Here is a 22,887-nt window from a genome sequence, read left to right as displayed (position 1 = left end):
TTATCCTCCGGTAAAAAGACAGCACCAGGCCCAGACAACGTGCATTACACTATGCTTGCCCATCTGTCTTGAGGCTGCCGTAGGGGCACTCTTGAAATTCTTTAATAAAATATGGGTATGGGTAACTGAGAAAGCACCTGAGGCTATAGTACATTTTCTTAAACCCGGAAAATCACGAAATCCTAGCAGTTACAGACTGATAGCTCTCATCAGCTGTATTGCAGAAGCATTCGAAAGTGTTGTGAACATAAGACTGACTTTCATATCTGAATCCAGTCGACTATTAGACCTCCATCAATATGTATTTAGAAAAAATGTTCAACTACTGATCACCTTGTCCTCCTAGAAAATACCATCCAGGAGGTGTTCATCCACAAGCAGCACTGTATCAGTGTTGTCTTTGACCTGGAGAAGGCATTTCGTACCACGTGAAGGTTCAGAATTCTACCACATATTAACAGACTTGAAAAGAAAGCTTCTCAAGCCCTCAATGTTGTAACAGTGCTCTCATGAAAATCTATCGCCCTCTGGTGTGCTCTAAGCTGGACTGTGAGGAGTGCATAGTATATGGTTATATAAAGCAAGAGCATCGTAAGCTGGACTATGAGGAGTGCATATAAAGTAAGAGCATTGTACCTGAAACTAATCGATTAGACCCTGTTCATAATTTTGGTCTGCGCCTATCATCTGGAGCATACAGAACATCGCCGGTAGCCAGTCTTTACTTCGAAGCTAATGAGCTCGCTTTAGAGGATCGAAGAGTCACACTTACATGTACATACGTCCTAAAAATCTGTTCTCTCCAGAGACATCTCTGCCATCCCATTGTCGCCTAGTGTCCATTCAAAAGATTATTCAACAACAAACCGCATTTTATCAGGCCTTTAATGATGCGGTTTTAAGATAAATGTGAGTACAAGATTTGTTTGCACTGCAAGAAAAATATGGCACCTACGCTGAATTTTTCACTGATGGCTCAAAAACAGAAATTCATGTTGTAAGTGTAGTGGTTCAGGAACAAAGTGAAAAGACGATACGACTGCCACAGTGTGCATGGGTTTTTACTGCCGAGTGTTATGCCATCTATGTGGCTGTAGAGCAAATAGTAAAAGGGAACATCAGAAATAGCATAATTTACACCGATTCCCCGAGTATGCTCACAGCATTGTACTCTAGAAATGCTGCTGAACCCTTAATAGGAAACATTGAAAATAGTGTAGTTAGTCACAATGCAAAAAAATAACATTAAATTCTGCTGGGTTTCTAGCCATGTCGGAATTGTGGGTAATGAGAAAGCAAATGCATGTGCTGCACAAGCACGATATGGCCAAATAAATCAAGTAAACATACTGCACAGGGATTTTTTCAACTTAATCTGCAGTACACTGAGAAATAAGTGGAAGACTACATGGGAAGAGCAAGTAAACAACAAACTACATTCTGTAAAGCCCATTTTAGGAGATAAGAAATTGCATGGACATTAATAATGTTTCACAGGAGTTATTTTGTGTCGACTAAGGATTGGACACGGACACCTTACACACAACTTCTGACAAAACAAGAGAAACTTCTCTGCGAAATATGTGGTGGTGAATTCACAGTAAACTACGTGTTTTGTGTATAAAACTTTAACTAAGAAAAAAGTATTTTACAACATTCTACAATGAATATATCCCATTACACCCCATGCTGCTTTTAGGTGATCTAGAGCTTGTTGATTTTTCATGTATTATTAAATTTCTCAAGGAAGCCAGCATTTTAAACAAACTATAGGCATTAAAAGCTTCACCTTTAACACAAAACATTTTAACCCTGTGTTTGAGGCATCATAGTCTTGGTTGCTTTAGTGCCGTTAGACTCCATATGTCATTGTTTTCCAGGGGGAGGAGGTGGGGGGGGGGGGGGGTGTATTTGTTGATGTGCATTGTCAGGATTTCATCACACGCACACTTGCGCTCATTCAGCCTCTCATTTAGGCCTGTCTGGCCCACGTATACCTTCTTGCATGTAGTGGGATCTTTTAGATAACACCTTGCAAGCAGTCTACATGTGGATTCTTGTGCTTGATGCCACGCGTGCTTTTCTTCTTGCTTGGGTCATCATGGGGGTTCACCATCTTGCAGAACCCTCTCATCTTGGTGGCTTCCAACAGCACCACAGGAATGTCGTGTTTTTCCCCAATCTCGTGCAGTCAATGTGAAAGTTTTGCACGTATGGCACAACTACTGGACGGGCATTTTTTTCCTTCTATTTTATTGTTCCTGCTCCTCTTCCTGTTCTGAATTCTTTGAGAAGGCCTTCTGCTGTTTGTGAGATGAACAGCTCAGTGTTCCCACTGGCTTCTAATCTTTCTGCTTAAATTTTGAGTTTTTTCTCTGCTTTCTATGGACAGGATTTCTTAACAGAATGTTTTAGGTGGGACATTGTGACACCTCTTTTGGTAATCTTGGAATGCCAAGAATGGAATCCCATGATGCCTTTTTCACTTCTTGTCTTGTACATCCAACATGTGTAGGTAGCGGTTATCTTGTTCTGGATGCTAAGAAGTTGCAGGCAAGAACTGTTGGGGACTTTGCAGCTGAATTCTAGGTTTTGGAAAACATTGCTCCATTTTTCTAGGATCCTGTCTTCGACAAATCTTCTTGCTTGCTCTAGAGGCAGGCGAATCAGATAGTCATCGACATATCTAAAGCAAGCCTTGATGTTTAGGCCCTCTAGTGGTTGTGCGAGTTTCCGGTTGTCCCTGGCCATGAACAAATTTGACAGAACTGGGGCAAGACAGGACCTGGTACTGATGCCTTCTTTCTGGAGGTACACTTTTCCTTCATATTCACTGTACAGAGTTATTAGGTATAAGGCAAGTAAACTGAGAAACCCATAAACATCATGCCGCAAAGGTTCTGGAACCTAATGTCGTACTGTGCAGTGCACTTTTCTACAAATTTGCGGAATGTTGTAGTACATGTCTCTCACGTCTATTGAGAAGCATGTCACGTGCAATGTCGTTTTGAAGAAGTCTATACCAGGAAGGGATCCTGTACTAGGAGGGTCGAGAGCTATTTTGCAGAAATTTGGCGAGGCATCTCTGCCATGTTTCCTTATCTTCTGCTGTCACCCAGAAAGGTGTTTCTTCTTTATTGGTCTTGATGGTAAGGAATGGCCTGAGACCACGTTGCATACTCCAGGGCATGTCCATCCTGGAAGAAGGAAAAGCAAATAGTCACCCTAAAGACAAAGGAAAACATTTAATTTAAAAAAGCGCAAAGGCAATTTGCTCTTACAAACACATTGTCCTTCACCGCAAAATCAAACTTCACCAATGTGGTGCATGGGTTTGGCACACCGCACCAGGCTTCGGCACCTTTCTAGGCCAAACTCAGTGTGCCCGCAGTCAGGGCCATCCGTGCCCGCATTCAGGGTAGCTCACGCTACTCCGCCACTCTTAAAGCAGGCTGCGCAGACCCTCAGGTTGGTGGGCCTCAAGGCCTCTTCTCACAGGTTGAGGTTGAACTCGAATGTCCATGTGCCCTCTGCACAGTCGTCCACCTCCTGTGTAGAGGCAGTGGGCACGACCCAAGGCAGCGCTGTGCTGCGCTGTGGCATTTTAAGCGCTTGTTGCGTCCAGTACCTCGCCATGGCTGACCTTACATACAGAGGAAGCCCATAACAAGCTTACTATAGCCTCAAAATTTGATGTCCCAACCCCTTTAAACTCAATTTCTCCTGTTGCTTTATGTCTGCAAGAAACCAATTTAGGTTCTCATCACACAAATGAGCTTAAGAAATATACTGTCTTCTGCTGTGACCGAGAAGGGGCGGGCAGGCTCTCGGGAGGCGTAGCCATCATTGTAAAACCTGATGTAGCAGTTTGTGAGCTGGAACTGAAAACTGGATTCGAAGCCCTAGCAGCTAGTGCGGTTATTTACAAAACGATTACACTGTGCTCTGTATATTTTGAACTGCACTTCAGAGTAACACTCAAGAATTCGAGAACCTTTTATAACAGTTACCGGAGCCATACCTGGTAGTTGGAGATTTTAATGCACACTCTTCTTTTTGGGGCAGTGAGAAAACCAACATCAGAGGTCAAATTGAGGTTTTATGGACGTTCGCATTACGTATGCTGTTTTTCGAATTTAGCGTGCGTGATCATGCTTGCGCATGGAAAAATAGTGTTGTCAACATGGCGGTGCCCATGTCACCCACTTTGGAGAGAATTTTTAAATATTATTGGGTTTTTAGTCATATTCATTGCCGTTTAATGGTACATGCGATATTCACTTTGCCTCCTCTCGTCGACAGCAGAATGAATGAGGGATAAACTTGCGCATATTCGATTCTGTGTAATGATTTTGCCGTTCTTAACCCTAACAGGACACCACCGACTGTGGCTTGCCTTGATTTGTATTTTTACCCCAAGGTAGTCATAGCCTTGCCAAATGTCGTTTTGGCGGTGGGCAGATGGGCCTGAAAGAACTCAACATGACGTTATGGTGTAATGACGTTATTAAAAACCTTGCTCGGTTCAGTTACCTAAAAGAAATTAAGCCGTGGCTCGACTTACCTGGCCATGAAACTGGCTGTCTGCGGGATACGACTTAGATAACCTTGGCTAAGTGCGAAAAATTATTCACAAAATATTTTCACATTTTAACACCAGACTGCGGCCTTCGGCCTGCGCTATTGTTGTGCTCGGGTTGGCATACGATAAACTAAGTGCTCATGCTATTTCTAGTGTAACCTTTTGCTAAATGCTTGCATATAACGTACGTAAGCTCTTATACGCTGTACTGAAAGTTTCTAATGCCCTGCTTAGGTCTGTCTTTTAGTTCGTCTGTTTTTAGCGATTTTAAATGGGGTATTTTAGAAAACCCATATGGGAGTGATTACCTGCCAGTTTTTATCAGCATGTCACCGTCGCCTGCAGTCAACTGAACTAAACCACGACATTGGAAGCTTCATTTCGCTGACTGGGTATTCTTCAGAGAAAAGCCAGTTTAGAATAATTTTCTCAGGAACACTTAGCACAGGTGAACTCGGTGAAATGCTCACGAATTTTATCATCGATGCTGCATGCCCAGCGGAGGCTTCCTTGTTGATTCGTGGCATAACCTGTGGACCACGCAGACCACTGACTAATGGCCCTTCAGGTTTCAAGCTTCTTGATTGCAGCATTATAGTGAGCAGGACTGCTGTGCGCTTCTGCAGTGTGCTCTCGCCGCGCATTCCCGCCGTTCTTGGTGTGGGCAGATGCCAGCACGCTTGCTCCCTTATCCTCGCTGGTAGTTTGAAAGTCGTTCTTCACGTGGCACTCGCAGTTAATGTGTCCTCGTCGATTTTTTTTGCACCTAGCTGGCCTGTTCCTAGTTTTGGTTGTAATAAATATCACGTCAGTGATCATGCCTTGCCTTCTCCGTGGCACACGGATGCGACTGCGGTTTGCAAGCGCTGGTATCGCATCCGCGGAGTGGGTGAGAAACCCCACAAGTTAACCCATTCACTTACAGAGACAGTGATTCGCCGTCCTCGCTTTAAAACATTCACTTTAAATGCACATCAAAACAGCGCACCACATGCTTGGCTGCTACTTTTTGGATAGTAGTCTTCACACTGCATGACACTAGTTGCTCACTAGTTTTGAAAATATATATTGCAGGAAAAAAATTTTCTCACCGCTTCTTTGAAACATGACCATGGTGTTGCAGAAAATTTCAGGGGCTCGGGAATTCGTGTGCTGGTTTTTGAAGGTGAGGGGTCTGCAATTTGTAAGTAACCTAAATTTTTAGATGATGTAAAGCAGTGAGTGACTTTTTTGCAAGGTGAGAATTAGGACTCGAACTGTGAGCCTAGCACTTCAGACATAGCTTGAGTCCTGGTTCGAAAATTCAGAGCTTGCAGGGAAATATTCGCTGTTTACAGCAGTTACATATTCTACTTAAAAGCGACCGGGAAAAAATGTGGTATACCAAGAGTAAAGTTTATCTCGTCGAAAAGATTGTTCATATGGCTGCGTTGCCCTGGGACAAGAGCACTGGAAACCAGTTGTAGCTTCATTCCAAATGTGTCTAGAGGCTTTTCAATAGAACCAATTTGATCCCCAAATACCTGCGAATTACAGCATAGCAGAAAGCGTTGCGCAATGTTTAGTTTTCAAAGCCCCGGTAAAAAAAGCGAAAGCTGTCGGGAGTGCAACAAATACCACTTCGCACTTCACACACCTGACTGCTTCGAGATTTTTCACAGAAAAGAGAAATTTTACTTGCTCTAGATTTGTGATAGTCTTGCCAGCTGAAAAAAATAAAAAAATCCTCACATGCAACCTTTTCAGTGCGGGCTATTGTAGATTCTCTTTAAACAAGCGAGGTCTTGCTGTGCCCGTGCGGACCAATCATGGAAGCAAATGGGTTAAGTTAAAATGTCTCTTGTAATCGAGGTTCTTGATAAATATTCAAAGGTTACTTGGCCATTGTTACCGAATGTCTTCTACACCTGATGTCTGTTACAAAAGTGATCACTTAACTCTTTCCTACCATGAAAAAAGTGACCAATTTTGAGCGCTTTAAAATAAAAATTTTCTTCTAGAGGTGCTAAATGCACTGTGCATTGTAATGCTTCAAACTGTTGCTTAATGATTATTCCAAACGAAAAAAGTGCCAGAGTTGTGTGTGCAAATCTTTTCAAAAATTTATTGGTTAACTATGCTGGTAACACAAAAAGAATACAAGCAGAACAAAATTAAGACTGCACTGAGCCAGAAATTGATTACAAAAAATATAAAATGTACAAAACGTTGCACGTGTTCTTAGCCACCATTAATGAGATTTTCAGCTGCATACATAATGCACTGCACTTTTGGGGGCCTTTCAAGTTAAGGGGGGAAGAGGGTCTTAGTAAAAAATTTTTATTAATGAAGTCACAATTATGAAATCTTCAGGGAACATGTATTTTTGTGTGCTGATTCCAAATATGGAATTTAATTTAATGTACAACAATTTCTTGAGCACTTGTGCAATATGTTAATGTAACTTATTGTGGAGAGCTTTCAAGAAATCCTGCTGCAGGGAACTTGCTAGAATGCATGCCATTGGTTTCTATTGACATTAAGCTATGCAATAAAGCTATAATTATCATCCTGCCTGTCATAGAAGTTGAGTTATAGAATTTTGAAATTGTCACTTCAGAAACAGGAAGACAAATTTTTCTTCCCGTTTGTGAAGTACGAAGTTCAAAACCCTATAACTCAACTTCTGTGATAGGCAGGATAATAATTTTACCCTTATTGCATAGCTTGTTGTCAAGACAAGCGGACGGCATACATTCTAGCAAGTTCCCTGCAGCAGAATTTCGTTAAAGCTCTCCACAAAAAGTTACATAACATATTGTATGATGTCCACAAGGACTTGTTGTATATTAAATTAAATTTCATATTTGGAATCAGTGCGCAAAAATACATGTTCCCTGAAGATTTCATAATTGTGACTTAATTCATAAAAAAATTTTTTCTAAGACCAGCTTCCCCCCTTAAGCAAAATGACTGCTCTGCCAGTAGAGGAAGCAGTCGCGTGAGGACATGGAGTGGAGGTAGATGTGGATGTGCTGCACATTACACTTGTTCTGAGTTCTCGTTTTTTTGCAGCAGAGCTTGCAGTTCCTACTTTTTTCATTTTTTTTTTCTGGTTGGTAGTGAATGACTTTTATGGGTGAAAAGGGGGCGTAGCCTTCCTTGACATCATTATAAAAAAATCTGCTGGCTCATTTGGTAAAATATATGGGCAGTATGTCGCAGAGACCCTAAAACGCCAGATGAAACCACTCATCGTTTACAGGTGAAGCGTGTTGCATAGAATACATTGTGAATGGCCAAATGAAACACACGAGCACGAGCTGATGTCCCGGGCCTCTGAGACGAAGTCTCGCAGCTGAAACTGAAATCGAACCATTCCACGGGGTGGCCTAACTCACCACTACTGCAAAAAAAAAAAAGAAAGAAAGAAAAGACAGCATAAGAACCAACAAAAGTGCTCACTGTAGCCTTTTGCCTGCGAGGAGTGCGCAGCGAAGCGGATGTCATGATTGGTGACTGGAGGAATACGTACAGTCAGAAATTCATTTTTCACGTCGCCTTCTTACTTTAGAAGATGAAAAAAATTGGTGGTGGTTTAGCTCTGGTTAAACCTGGAGTGACGAGACAGCTGGCTGAGTGGAACTTGCTCAGTTGAATTGCAAAGTCAGTCTTTTGCTGCTCCGTTTCGCTGGGCGTTCCTTCTTCATCTTCGTCCCACTTGACACGGCGCATGCGCACAGCTGTGGCAGCTCGGTTTCGCTGGCGCGCTGCGCTGCTGGCCGCAGTAGCTGCTCTGCACCACGTGGCTGGTCACGTGACCAACCATGTGACGAACCACGTGATCAGCCACGGCGTTGCGCCGCTGGCAGCTGCTCCGCACTACGTGACAGTGTGGCGGCACAGCCATGGGGTGGCAGCGCTGCCACCGCCACGGCGCCGCCACTCTGAAGGCTGAAATGCTACCGTAATGTAGCTATCGCTACAAAACAAAGCTGAAACTAAAGAAATGGTTTTATAGAAGCAAACTAGATGGTGCAGCATATGCAGGAGTGCTGTCTTGAATTTTCGGCAGCAGATTCAAAGCGTCAGTCATATATATGACTGATGGCCTATGGTGCTGTAAGGAAAGAGTTAATAGGAGAGATAGTGTGGCCAACCATGAGAGTGAAAAATATCTCTTATACCCGACTGTCTGTTACATTCATGTCTCTCTCTTGTAATGAGGTTCAACTGTGTATGCCAGTGGTCATATGAGTATGCCGCTTGTTCATGTATCGACATTTTTAAGTGTATCAAAGTAACTTTTTTGTTCAATTTTACCTACTGTTCATTGCGACCTCCTATAGTATGCTGACATACTTTTGAATGTTCGCTCATATTGTGTGTAATGTCCTGTGTGTCTCCTTTCCTGTTCTCCCGAGTGCAGTGCTTCTGCAGCATGGGGCAGATGCCTCTATCCGCAACACAGATGGCAAAATTCCGCTGGACCTGGCAGACCCATCAACTCGTAGCGTGCTCACCGGTGACTACCGCAAGGATGAGCTGCTTGAGTCTGCCCGCAGTGGAAACGAGGAGAAGTTGTTGTCACTCCTCACATCCATTAATGTCAACTGCCACGCCAGCGATGGCCGTAAGGTGACCAAAGCATTTTCCATTGATGTTACGAGATAGATGAGAAACGTACTTGTGTTCTTGTGTCATTACATTGGGTGGCAGTTCTGACCAGGCCTGTAGCCAGAAATTATTTTCGGGAGCGGCCCGAGGTAGTTGTATAGCCATGGGTGGGGGTGGGAATGGGGGGGGGGGGGGGGGGGGGGGGGGGGCAGGGCTTATGCCTAACAAGAACACTGATGGTGGGGGGGGGGGGGGGGGGGGGGGGGGTTCCGGTGTTGGATACGTCCCTGGTTCTGATGTATGCCATCTGGCTGAAACACAGCTAGTCCTGACTGCATTTTATTCCTTGGTGTTCTTGTCTAGTCTTTCTACTGCTGATTGTCAATACAGTAGTGCAATGCATCATGGAAGCAAAGTTTATTTGCTGTATCCAGTATCATGTGGAGTGGTTTATGAATGATCCTAGTTAGGCATATTGAGTTCAGAATAATCAAGGAACAAAGTCAATTCTTAAAGCGAACTCAACAGAAATTGCCCGCTTTCTAGGAAGGGGCAAATGTAATGTATGATGATGACTCAAACAGCACTGAAGTTTGATGCGTACAGTGTGCGAGGTCAGAAGCAAGCTAGAGGACAGCAGAAGGCAGTCACTACAGCAATTTTTCCAGCTCTGACTAGCACCATGCCACTCATAGCATTATGGCTGTAGTGGTGAAAGGAATGAACCAGGACTGGCATGCTAGAGTTGAGTAGGTCTTGATTTATGCACCCACAGCGGGCTACATTCTACTATGGAGGGCACTTTGCATTCGTCAATATGCCATAGCCCAAGGAATGCTTCCTGCTCTGTGTGTCCATCAGTGCAAATCGTGGCACTGCAATGATGGTGCATACTGGAGAGAAGTGCTCAGAGAATTTCATGATCTTGCACACAGAAAACGTTCCATGCCGTTAGTTTGCTTCACAAAATGTGCTTTGTACACAATTGTATGCATAGCGAGCGCTCAGCTTTTTCCGAGTGTGTGCTGCACCTAATGGTGATTTCTTTGTTTCAGGTGTGTTTGCATAATTCATGTTGCAAATCAGTTGATATTTATGCCCTATATTTTACAAAACATTGAGCGGGGTAGTGCATTGTCCGCCATATTTACGCAGACAAATTTTGCTGCCAGTAATGAAATTGGTTATTTTTTTTTCTGAATTTCGGGTTTAATGTGTATCCATATTGTGGCAAACTGCATTTGGTAAATGAAGTAAGAAATGCATGTGTTAAAAAATTTAGGAACAGTTTGATTTAGGCAATAATTCATAATATCTGTGTTCTTTATATCGAGGTTTGACTGCATTTGTTTTATTTCAGATTGTCATTGGACAGCTTGCTTGCCTTATGTATTGACACAATGAAACAAATTGCACTTGAGGTATAGTTTAAGTACGTCAAACCCACTTATAACAATACTGGTTATAACAACATATCAGATATAACAATTCCCGCTTCTTTCACGTGTTCTTCTTTCACGCATGGCACACATTAGCCATGCGTGCCATGCGTACTCCCAAATCAGTCGGTGTGGGGCACGTGCGTTGCCAGCGTGCTTTTTCTCTTGTCAGCTGTCACCATACCCTTGGTTCTGCAAGCTCCTTGGATTTCCCGTAAGAATTGTTTCCGGAAAGCGGGCTTGATGCCAGTGACGCGGAGGCGCACGAAGCTCCCACTGGTGTAGTGATGATGGGGCTTTAGTCATTGGTGAATGCTGGTGATTGTGGCATTCCGAGTTGAAGAATTCTTGCACACTGACGATGCAATCATGACAAATGACCTCATCGACCAGGCAATCATGGCAGCTGTCACCGGCATGGACAGCAACGAACAGGAACCTTTGCAAGTTGTAATAGAATAGCAAAAACTCACAATTCGACCTACATTAATTTGGAAATCTGGCTAATTCAAACTGCACCCATGTAAGTCTGTGGCGTCGTATGCTCAATAATTCAGACATTATGGGTCTCACACCGGTTAATTCGAACGGGTTCCTGAAGGGAAGCTGCATCCAGGTATGACTGGCGCGGCAAATGATTGATGAAATAGCCCTGTTCAAACCTGAATTCTATGTTGGTGAGTCATCCGTGCTCCTGAGAGGTGCATACAACACTAGGCATGACGACAAACGCACGGCCCCGTCTCGAAATTAGTCAGATCGCATAGTTTCGGTTTCGCTTTTCTGAGCTTCATGCAAGCCCGTAGCAGCTAGCTAACCGAACCCCGCTGCGCGCCGTTTCGGGCGCTGATTGGCGGGATCACAGTCGTCCGCGTGGTTTATTCTCCGGTTAGTGCGCCGAAACTGCAAGCTCGTCATGTGCCGTTCGCTGTTATTGCAGTGACACGGGACGCTGCTGCTTGTGAGGAGTGTGACACGGTAGTGGTGGAGCTGCAGTGCTTGCACGTCGCACTGTGAACATTGTTGGGGAGGCCCTTAGCACTTTTGAGCAGTCCTGCTTCGATGCTCCCAGCCGCCGCGGTGGCTGAGTGGTTATGGCGCTCGGCTGCTGGCCCGAAAGACGCGGGTTCGATCCCGGCCGCGGCGGTCGAATTTCGATGGAGGCGAAATTCTAGAGGCCTGTGTACTGTGCGATGTCAGTGCACATTAAAGAACCCCAGGCGGTCGAAATTTCCGGAGCCCTTCACTACGGCGTCTCTCATAGCCTGAGTCGCTTTGGGACGTTAAACCCCCTTAAACCTTAAACGTGCGTCGATGCTCCCAACAGTATGCATGTAATAAAGCGTTTATGAAAATGTTGAAAAAAAAACCTAATCGTCGCGCCATTCTCATCTCAAAAGCAAGGAACCATTGTCCTGTCTTTCATCAAACAAATATGCTGTGATGCAATCGGTTATTGTTAGTAGTTTTTCAGGATAATTTGGTAATTTGAAAATTTTTCCGGTCCCCTGAAGTTTGAATCAATGTGATTTTATTGGCATTAGAACAATCAAACCCCTCCGGGTCTTTCCTGTCAGTAAATGCTCTAAAGTTTGTCATCTTTTCTTTTTTTCGGTACAATGCGGTTAAAACAATTATCAGTTATAACCGGGTTATTTCCATGGCTCTTCAATATTGTTATAGTAAGGGGGTTTGACTGTAGTATGGTCAAAATCATTACAGCAAGTCGTAGATGAATACAGGCAAGCTAACGGTGGTGCTTGGATGGGCTGTAGTGTCCAGTTCTCCACCTCTGCAGTCACATAAATAGCATATTCTCTGGGAGAAAAATCGCACCTCTTTTTATCCCATGTGACTTTGGGATGTGTACTGCATCTCATAGGGTGGGTTTGCTGATTGGGGAATGCTTTTTATGTGCAGTCAACACCGCTCCACCTGGCAGCAGGTTACAACCGAGTACGAATTGTCCAGCTTCTTCTTCAGCACGGAGCTGATGTTCATGCCAAAGATAAGGGGTAAGGCCAGTCCCACTGTAGCTTCCACGTTGTACAAACTCTGCAGTGAGAGAGCAATTGTGGGAGTGCAACAAGTGCCAGCAGCCATTTTGACTTTTTACATTTATACATTGTGAATGAGCACTCAGAAGAGATGGGAAGTAAGAATTTTTTTCACTCACCATGTGCATGTATGCAGGACTAAAAGGAGAGCCCTTAGGCTTTGGAAGCAATAGTTTGGAAGCAGTGGTCTTTGGTTTGCAGAGGGGATACAATTTAAGCCTGGATGTAACGAAATTTAAAAGTCAGATTTTTTTGTTTCATGCAGTTTTCACATGAAGGCTCACGTGGGCAATGCAAAATGGACCCCAAAATGAAAATAAGTAGGCAAATGTAGCTGACACCCACTGTAAACCCAGAAACAGGATGCAGCTATGTGTGGGGTGGGGAGAGTTGAGGAGGAAGCAACCACCTCTTACGGTGGGTGCAGCACGATTGGGTGCGCTCAGCTTGTTCCATGCTTTTGTTGTGTCCTACTGTTGTGCGGTGCTTTTGAACATGAACTGTTGTAGCGCCACTTGGTGTGACGCTACAAAAAGTGAAAGCTGTGGTGACTGCTGCACTTGCCATAAAGAGGTATTGATTGTTCTGAGGTGTGGCGTGTTGTGTCAACTGCATTCGATCGTTTACGCTCTTCTCGTGGCAGTTTGTGTTTCGTCATCATGAGACTTCCATGTGATGTGGCCAAATTAAAATGACATTGCTAACAGCTAGTAGGATTAGCGAGTTTGTTACATCCAGGTCACTTGCCACAATACCTTCTTTTCATGGAGTTCGCAAATACACATGCTTCAATGGGGGCGGCGTTGGGGAATTGAAAGAGGAAATTGAAAAATTCTCGTCGGGTTTTAATGTAGTTCAGCCGAGTAGACATGCGAAAGCATGTGTGTAGCCTGGTTGGCTTGTGGTTCTGCTTTCCTGGGTCGGCACGTCTGTTGACGATATTAGTTCGATAGTAGTGAAGGTTGGTGTATAGGGACGTGGGAAACGCTGGCGACGAAAACTCTTGCACAAGTAATTGATGAGCCAGCAGGGTGAGAGGCAGGGTCGTCACAAGAAGCAGTTCTCCAGTATGAGTGTCAGCCGGCCCCCTCAAGAGCTTCGTTGTCGGCGCATGGTCATCTTCATTCCAGTAGTGTTAGTTGATGAAGATGATGGTGTGCAATGCGCAGTGCCAGAGTGTGTATATTAGTTACATATTATTATTAGTTGATGAAGACGGCCATGTACAATGCACAGTGCGAGAGTGTATTGCAGTTTAATATGAGGCGTGATTGGCTGCGGCGACGGCATTGTGCCCTCGTGCAGTGGTCAGCGAAGCTGTGCCGCCGCAGGTTCAAATCTGAAACATGGCAGTATTTATTTATTTAATTAATATATGGCTTGGAAAAGGTCACCCTCAAGGTCAAGCTGCACACAAACTCGGTGAGCCAGTTTAACCTCGTGAAGTAGGTGCTTTCGCACTAAAACTTGGCAGTGTCAAGGAATTCGCTACAAGCAGGTTTGTTACATCCAAAGTTAACTGTATAACACGTGTTTGGTTTTTGCTGCAGTCATTGTCGTCACTTTGGTGCAGATGGGTGCGGTGCATGTCTGTTCTCTCTTTTTCTGTCACCTCTTGATTCTGTCAACAGTCTTTCTGCATGAGGCAGTGACAGTGGTTCGTTTGATGCCAGTAAAACGGTCTGTTTGCTTTTCTTTTCTTCCTTCATACAGCCACTCATGCACTCATGCTGGCTGCTCATTACCAATTCTCTGAAAATGTTGGCGCTTCCTTCCTTGTGCTGTCTGTTGCGGTGCAACCACACTGCTGTGACAATTACGGGGCCTGTGCGAGCAGTGGCTGTGTGTGAAGTTTTACCAGCCGCATTGCAGTATCTGCTGGCTGGAGTGTTTCACAAGAGGCCCTTGTTCCCTCGTAAATGCAAGGTGTAGTTTCTAGATTCTAATAGACGAGAATTGACCTTAAATGTTCAAGCAGTGAGCGATAATATCGCAGATATTGTTACGGAGTGCGCAGTATAAGTAGGCGGTAGGATGGTTTGACAGGGTACTGGCAAGCTCTCTCAGGTGACGAAAGATCTGATTAAGAAACGTCAAAGCCTGAAAGCATCGAACCGAACACACAGAATAGAACTGGCAGCGCTATCAAAGTTAATAAAAAGCGCGAGGTAGCCGAAATAAAGAAGTCTAATATCGAGAGAATCGAGCATGCTCTAAAGAACAGAGGTAGCCTAAAAGCAATGAAGAGGAAACTACGCACAGGTAAAAACGAGATGTATGCGTTAAGAGACAAAGAAGGCAATGTCATTAGCAATGTGGATAAGATAGTTAAAGTGGCCGAAGAGTTCTACACAAGTGTTATACACTTGGCAATGCAATCATAACGTTAATCAGAGAGGCAGTAACACACTGCATTGGGACATCCAGTGTGTAATGAAAAAGGAAGTGAAGAAAGGCTTAGGAGCAATGCAAAGAGGAAAATCAGCTGGTGAGGGTCACGTAACAGCAGATCTGCTGAAGGATGCAGGGGAGCTTGTGCTAGAAAAACTAGGCACCCTGCATACGCAGTGCCTTGTGACCTTGAGAGTATCAGAAGCTTGGAGGAACGCTAAAATTATCTTAATTCATAACAAAAGAGACGTCAAGGACTTTAAAAATTACAGACCGATCAGCTTGCTATCCATTGCCTGCAAGGTATTTACTAAGGTAATCGCTAATAGAATGAGGACAACCTTAGACTTCAATCAACCAAATGGTCAGGCAGGCTTTCATAAAGGATAATCGACAATAGACCATAATCACACTATCAGTCAGGTGATAGAGAAATATGCAGAATATAACCAACCCCTATATATACAGTAGAACCCCGCTATATATACAGTAGAACCCCGTTCCTCACTGCTGCGTTTTCCCGGCTGTTACGTCATTTTCGTCCGGTCCCGGCATAGCTCCCATAGGATCCAATGTATTGGGTACCCCGCTGTTACGTTGTAGCTGTGAAAGCGTTCCCGCATGATACGTCGCAACCTGGCACCCCGAACCCGGCCGGGCAACGCGCTCCAACCGCCATTTTGACGAGTCTTGGCCAGGCTTGGCTACGGAATTGGCTACAAGACCGTGGCCTCCGAGATCACCCCCTTGCACGCGTGTGGGTAATCTCAGAGGCCATAAAAAGCTGCACGCGAGTTGGAGAGATTGCCACTAGATGGCCACTGCCTCGTCAGCTGAAGCGAGTAAAACCCGCAGGCCCGCAGCAACCCAGTCTTTCTTGTTTGTGCGGTTCAACCCATCCGAGTCGTCCGTGTCCTCCCGTCAACACCTACGCTGCCTACGCCTCGTCGGGCCTCGCTAACACCGCGAGCGATTTGTCGTCCTTTGATGGCGTCGCGCAAGCGCAAGGCGCTTTCCCTCGAGGAAAAGCTGGTTGTTCTCAATGCAGTCGACAGGCAGCCAGCGCGGAAAAGTGTCGACATCGCCAAGGATCTTGGTCTGCCACCCTCGACGCCTAACAGCATCGTCTCGAAGCGTGCCGAGATACAAGGGAATGCCGCGCTCTTCGGCCCAAAAGCTAAGCAGGCTCGTGGCGCCCAGTATGGAAACCTCGACGAGTCGCTTCTTACTTCGTTTAAACAAGCTCGCGCTGCCGGTGTTAACTTCGACGGCAGCATTTTGCGCGAGAAGGCGATGGAAAAGCCGACCGACTGGGCATCAGTGACTTTGCGGCGTCAAATGGCTGGATCGACTGTTTCCGGAAGAGGCACGGCATCGCGTATAAGACGGTATCCGGGGAAGCAGCAAGTGTAAACTTGGAAACAGTCGACGATTGGAAGGCCACACTATCTGCCATAATTGAGGGGTATGAGCCTCGTGACATTTACAGTGCCGACGAAACGGGTCTTTTCTTTCGGGTGCAGCCATCCAAGTCGTTAAGCCTGAAGGGCGAAGCATGGCATGGAGGCAAATGCATCAAAGAACGATTGACGGTGCTCCTTTGCTGCAACATGGATGGCTCGGACAAGCTGAAGCCATGGGTAATCGGAAAATACCGAAACCCACGGTGCTTAAGGAACATTCGCCTGCTGCCATGTCACTAAAGAAGCAACAGTCGTGCATGGATGACAGGTTCTTTGTTCGAAGAATTTCTTCGTTACTTCGACAACAAGATGGGCTCCCAGTGCAGGAGTGTTGTCCTTTTTCTGGACAATTGTGCTGCCCACCCGAGAGACCCGTCGTTTCTTCGGAACGTTAAGCTTGTTTTTTTTCCTGCAAACACTACAAGCCACTTGCAGCCGTTGGATGCCGGTGTCATAAAGAACTTAAAGCACTCGTACAGGAAGTCCATCGTAAAGCGCTGTCTGGCGCATATTGATCGCGGACAGCAGCCTATGATCGTTTCAATACTGGACGCTATGCACCACGTCGCTTCAGCGTGGACTGCAGTGAGCGCGTCAACTGCACAGCACTGCTTCGCGCGGTGTGGCTTTCGCATGGACGGCGGAGAGGGAACTGCCACGGAAGCTGAAGAGATGGAAGCAGCCTCTCATGATCAAGAGCTGAGTGAAGCTTTGAATGCGCTGGGTGCCACGGGAGTCACGTATGACGACTACGTCGCCGTGGATGCTGCTGTCGTGACGTCCGAGTGTCAGAGTATCGCCGAGATCGTTGCAGACTCGGTCGCGAGTGAAGCCTCAGACTGTGATGACGACGAGGAGCACGAGCCGCATGATTCCGGGGAGTTGGCGGACCCGAGCTTTGGAGAAGCCGTCGCGGCTCTGGACCTCCTCCGCAGGTACGTCGCACCTCAAAGCGACGCTGAGAGCAATGCGGCTTTCCAGGCCATCGAGAAACGCGTGGTGTTTTCCAGCGAGCGGAAAAAACGGCAATCGACCATTCTCGATTTTTTTAAGACCTAAGCTCACTTGATGTCGAAATAAATTGTTTCAAGGCAAAGCTGCACTGTTTTCATTAATTTTCGGACCTTTCCTCACTGTTGTGTTTTCCTGGTTGTTACGTTTTTTTTTCGCGGTCCGGTGAAAAACGTATGAACGGGGTTCCACTGTATAGCCTTTATTGATAACGGGAAAGCATTTGACTCAGGGGAAACCTCCGCAGTCATGCAGACATTGTGGAATCAGAATTTATAAAAGCCTTGTGTGATAATACTGGAAGATATCTATAATGGCTGCGTAGCTACCATAGTCCTCCATAAAGTCAGCAATAAAATTCCAATAAGGAAGGAAGATGGTGAGGCAGGGAGACTCGATCTGTTCGATGCTATTCACCGCCTTCTTGCAGTAGGTGTCCTGAAGCCCGGATTGGGAACAATTGGGGATAAGAGTTAATAGAGAATACCTAAATAATCTGCAATTCACTGATGACATTGCCTTGCTGAGTCACTCAGGAGATGAACTGCAAATTATGATCAATGAGTTAGACAGACAGAGCAGTACGGTGGGTCTAAAAATTAACGTGCAGAAAACCAAGGTAATGTTCGACGGCATCGCAAGGGAACAGCAGTTCGCATTTGGTAGTGAGGTGCTTGAGGTGGTAAGGTAATGTGTCTACTTATTGCAGGTTGTGATGGCAGATCCGGATCTTGAGAGGGAAATAACTAGAAGGACAAGAATGAGGTGAAGTGCATATGGGAGGTTCTCTCAAATCATGAATGGCAATTTACCAATTTCCCTCAAGAGAAAAGTGTACAACAGCTTTGTCTTATCAGTACTCACCTACGGGGCAGAAACGTGTAGCCTAACGAAAAGCGTTCAGCTTAAGTTAAGGACAACGCAGCGAACCATGGAAAGAAAAATGATAGGTGTAACGTTAAGAGACCGCAAGCGGGCAGAGTGGATGAGGGAACAAACGTGGGTTAATGGCATTCTAGTCGAAATCAAGAGGAAGGAATGGACTTGGGCAGGGCATGTAATGCTAAGGTAAGATAACCGCTGGTCCTGAAGGGTAAGGCCCGTTTCACATGCTGCGAATTTTGCCCCACCGACACTACGAATTCAGTGCCGCCGCAATGCGATTGCCGCTCAGTCCTTTCACATGCAACGCAGAACCTGCGAATTCATTCGGTTGTGACAACACGGTTGCCAGATGTCTGCTTATCAAACCTGTGAATAAATGTGGCAGTAATGTAACATGGAGTGTTTTTATGTTGTTGTAGTGATGCGCACTTTTAGATACAAGGTGGCATTCCGTTTCTTTTTATCAAAGTAAACAGTTCCGAATTATTTGAAAAGTACACGATGGCCAAAGCCAAGCCTGACAGAGAGCCAAGCAGTGGATGCTCCCTATTGGTCAATCGCAGAGCGAACACACCGACGCTGCGAGTGAATTCCAACCAGACGGAAATTGTTCGCAATCCGTCTGTGGCAAGAGCGGCGGCCCTCTCCAGCCGCAGACCGAACGAATTCGCAGTGTCGGATGGTGAAATTCGCAGCATGTGAAATGGGCCTAACTGAGTGGATTCCAAGAGAAAGCAAGCATAGCAGGGGGTGGCTGAAAGTTAGGTGTGCTAATGAGATTAAGAAGTTTGCGGGGATATGTTGGCTGCGGCTGGCAAAGGACAGGGTTAATCGGAGAGACATGGGAAAGGCCTTTGCCCTGCACTGGTTGTAGTCAGGCTGATGATGATGTTGAGTGCCACTGACTTGCATACATTTCTGACGGGATGGAGCAGGGAGGCCGAGTTTTCGAATGAACAAGGTTTGACTGTATGTTCAAGAACATGCAGTCATTGCATACACAAGGCGGATAGTGCCACCTTTTGCCTACACAACGAAAATCACTGCTGACATCAGCAGCGCTGCATATCTGTGGCATCACGTCCTGACCTTGTCTAATTTGGAGTGAACTTTCTTCTGGTCAGCGAGGGCTGTAAGTTGGGGGTCGGCTCGTACTATTCGGAGTCTACTTATGCATGGCAATATATGGCAATATTCAGTGTTTTGCATTGTGAAACGAATTGGCTTTTACGCATTTACACAGAGAGGCTCACCACAGTGGCTTTGAGGTGAAGTGTATCACCCTAATCCGGTTGGAGGTACTGCCGGCTGTGAATTTTAAGTTTTACTGAAGTACTCTCCGAACTTAGTCTCGAATAATCTGTCATGAATAAAAAGCATTAAGGGAAGCTTAAAATTGTCACTGTACTGAAAGCATTCCTGGGGGGGTCTACACAATATGCCCACTAATTTTCTGCGTTGTCTTCAGCTTTGTCCGCTGGAAAGCCAAGTTTCTTAGAAGGCTTAATTTCTTGTAGAAATCAAGTAAGACCTTATTTTTAAGAAATCTTTACGAGGTGCAAGAATCGGGTAAAATCAAGTTTGACCTGAAAACAAAGGGTCCTACTTATACAGTGCTGTACTGAATCAAGCAGTTTTTTTTCTTTACTGCTACGACACAGACTGACAAAGTGCAATGGAACTAGGACGAGTACAAGAAACACGAAACACAGGACAGGCGCTTCCTGTTTCTTCTACTCGTCCTAGTTCCGTTGCACTTTGTCAGTCTGTGTCGTAGCAGTATGAACCAATTAGCCCACACCAAGGTCCTCTTAGAATATTTTTTTTTCTTTAGTTTTGCAATAATGCCACTACTTTTTGTGTTCTTGAACAGCTAGATTGTAAACTTAATTTTGTGTTTTTGAAGAGCTAGATTGTAAACTTAGATGAGAATATGACATGGAACATCTATGTAAAGAAATGGTACTGTGATAAGTGATATTTTCTGCGCGTTGTGCGAAAATTGGGCTTCCATTTTAAAACTAAGGATTGGACTTTTCGGTTTTTATTTATGAAAATTCGGCGGGCTTTTTCGATGAGTTATTGTGGTAGCCCTATGTGGTCAAAAGTCATGTAGAGTATCTCAGCGTTTTTGAGCATAAATTATTTCTTTGCCAATAATTAATGTCCAAATTCGAGCTGTGCTTCTACAAGGAATTACTGTCAATAATAAATGTAATGAAAGGGGAGAGGGAGCGAGGGAAGGGGATGTTAACTGCCATCCTTCAAGTTGGAAGAAGGGACAGAGGGAGAGAGGAATCATCTAACAACTAGGATAACGTTATTCGTTGGGTAGAGCAGGACATCATGTGGTTTGTGTGCCACAACATGATAAAGCCTATGCACGATTGTGTAAGTGTCGTACGTGCTGTTGATAAACCTACTTAATTGACTAATGTTGTAAGTGTGCTTAGCCAGCAGGTGGTGAGGAAGTGGTGTTCCCGGGGATATAAGGCGGGTAAACTAGCGGTTCAATACCTCAGTCTCATCATGGGCTTGGCTTCCCTATTTAGTCAATTTTAAACTTTTACCGAGTAACTCGTACTCAACAGCCAGCTGGCTATGCCTTGCACGCAAAGAGTACTGACCTTCGGTTGAAAGTGAATTTCGAACACTGAATTCGGCATGCTTTTCTCGTCTTTTTTTTCCGGTGTTAACCGAAAAGTCGGAACTCCTACTTATTTAGTAATAACAAAAACTAGAAAACGTGGAATGCACCAGGGTGCTGTTATATGTACAGTCAAACTCTGGTACAACGAACGAAATTTCTCCCTCAACAAAGTATCTCCGATTCCCCGTTAGCAAACCATGTACAGCAATTTGATTGTTTCCCCTGCTGTGAACAATCTTTGGAGCGCAGTTCCATTTCAGTCAAGTTTTCATGAGTAAGCAGCCGATTTTTTTCTTTGCACATCCAAAAACACTCAGAGTATCGAGTGTGGTTCACCACAAACGGCCGGCAAAGTCACTTTGAACTTTCAGTGGCTCCACTGACATTCCACGCAGAATCGTAATTAATGTGCAGACATGTGCACTTAAAGATGCGATCAGGCGCACGAGTGCCAGTGACGGTTCTGCCTCGGACAGCTCGGATTCCTCACATGTTACATGTGGCCATTGATGCTAGGCAGTTTTTGGCAGGCCCTTTTTTTTTCGCTCACTTTGCTGACGAAGTTAGGACCGGAATCAGTTTTATGTTCATTTTAATGTGAAGTTACTGTGTTGGTGGTAGCAGGCAACAAAGGTAGACGTTTTATGAGAAGTGGTGGCTATAGCTTTTGCTGCGGCTTCAGTGCGGAGACCGTTAGTCCAAGCGGCACCTAAGAAACTGTGCGCAACCAACTATCGCTGCCCAGCGTGCGGGCGGTCGGCACGTGTTTGTTAATTACAGGCTGCCTGTTTGGAGTCATCAGTGTCAAAAGCATCAGCATCCGAAACCGGCGTAGAAAGCATCTGTTTTGATGTGCATGCGGCGTGAGGGCATGTGTGCCTCGTCGACGCCTAAATGCGTACAGGCAGCACGGTCTCTGTACGAATTCTCTCATGTCAAAAATCGGAATTTTTATAGCCTGGGTGGAAAAAAAACGTGTTTCGGTGGCCAATGGAGGCTGTGTGTTTGTTAGACGAATACGTCCGCTGGTCGAAATTTCCAGTCTACCCCGGAAATCGTGCTGACTTCAAAACAACAAAAACCAAAGCTAAGAAAATGTAGGAAATAAATCTTGTGCATGAGTCTTCCAGTGTTACCAACCAGTGTTCTAGTTTAATTTCACATCCATGAGGTTTCTGCTTCAGCGAAATTTTTGAGGGTACCATGAATTTTGTTGTAGCAGGATTCGACAGTACAATTGCCAACCGGTTTTTCGCACTTTCTAGGTGCCACGAAAACATCTGAAAAATTGTGCAGTCTGAAAAATCAAATTTCACCGTAAAAATCACTATACACCATGTGCAAAACGGTCGCTGCGCTGCCTGTTGGCAAGCCCGCGAAGCGTGAGCGGTTGCGTCTGCCGCTTTCCCCGTCCGTTTCAACGTGCCTTCGCAATGCGCTTGTGTTTTGATAGCTTACATCTTGTCGAGTATTGCTTAATCGCGGATATATTTTCATGTAAGTCTTCAGCGACATAAAGGAATGTACTTCTGCTTAGCTGGCTGCTTGAAAACTTTGACAATTCTTCAGAAACACGCCCATGTCTCCTCTCTGCACCTTCGCTCAGCAGCGATAGATCATGGCTGTTTGACAAGAAAAAATAAATGTTTGTGTCGTATTCTATTTGCATGCGCGATCGTTTATTGCCTTTCATGTATTTCTCTCCCCCACACACACACACACACACACACACACATTTTCACGTGTGTAGTTTCCTTGTTATGGCTCGCACTGTGCAAAATAGGCACGCTGATTGCAAATGCGACAGGTCGCC

At 45.1% G+C, this 22,887-nt stretch overlaps 1 protein-coding gene across 1 annotated transcript in view; it reads left to right on the top strand.

Annotated features, from left to right (window-relative positions):
* The window catches only part of Tnks (tankyrase), a 169,715-nt gene that overhangs the window by 12,082 nt on the left and 134,746 nt on the right, over positions 1-22,887 (top strand). Inside the window, exons 3-4 of the mRNA XM_077643796.1 lie at positions 8,991-9,199; positions 12,538-12,632. Coding sequence (XP_077499922.1) covers positions 8,991-9,199; positions 12,538-12,632 — 304 coding nt within the window. The remainder of the gene's footprint in view (positions 1-8,990; positions 9,200-12,537; positions 12,633-22,887) is intronic.

The sequence above is a fragment of the Amblyomma americanum genome, chromosome 1, assembly GCF_052857255.1.
Source record: "Amblyomma americanum isolate KBUSLIRL-KWMA chromosome 1, ASM5285725v1, whole genome shotgun sequence".
Classification (NCBI taxonomy): Eukaryota; Metazoa; Arthropoda; class Arachnida; order Ixodida; family Ixodidae; genus Amblyomma; species Amblyomma americanum.
The sequence above is the reverse complement of the archived record's forward strand: the minus strand, read 5'-3'. Positions and strand labels throughout refer to the sequence as shown.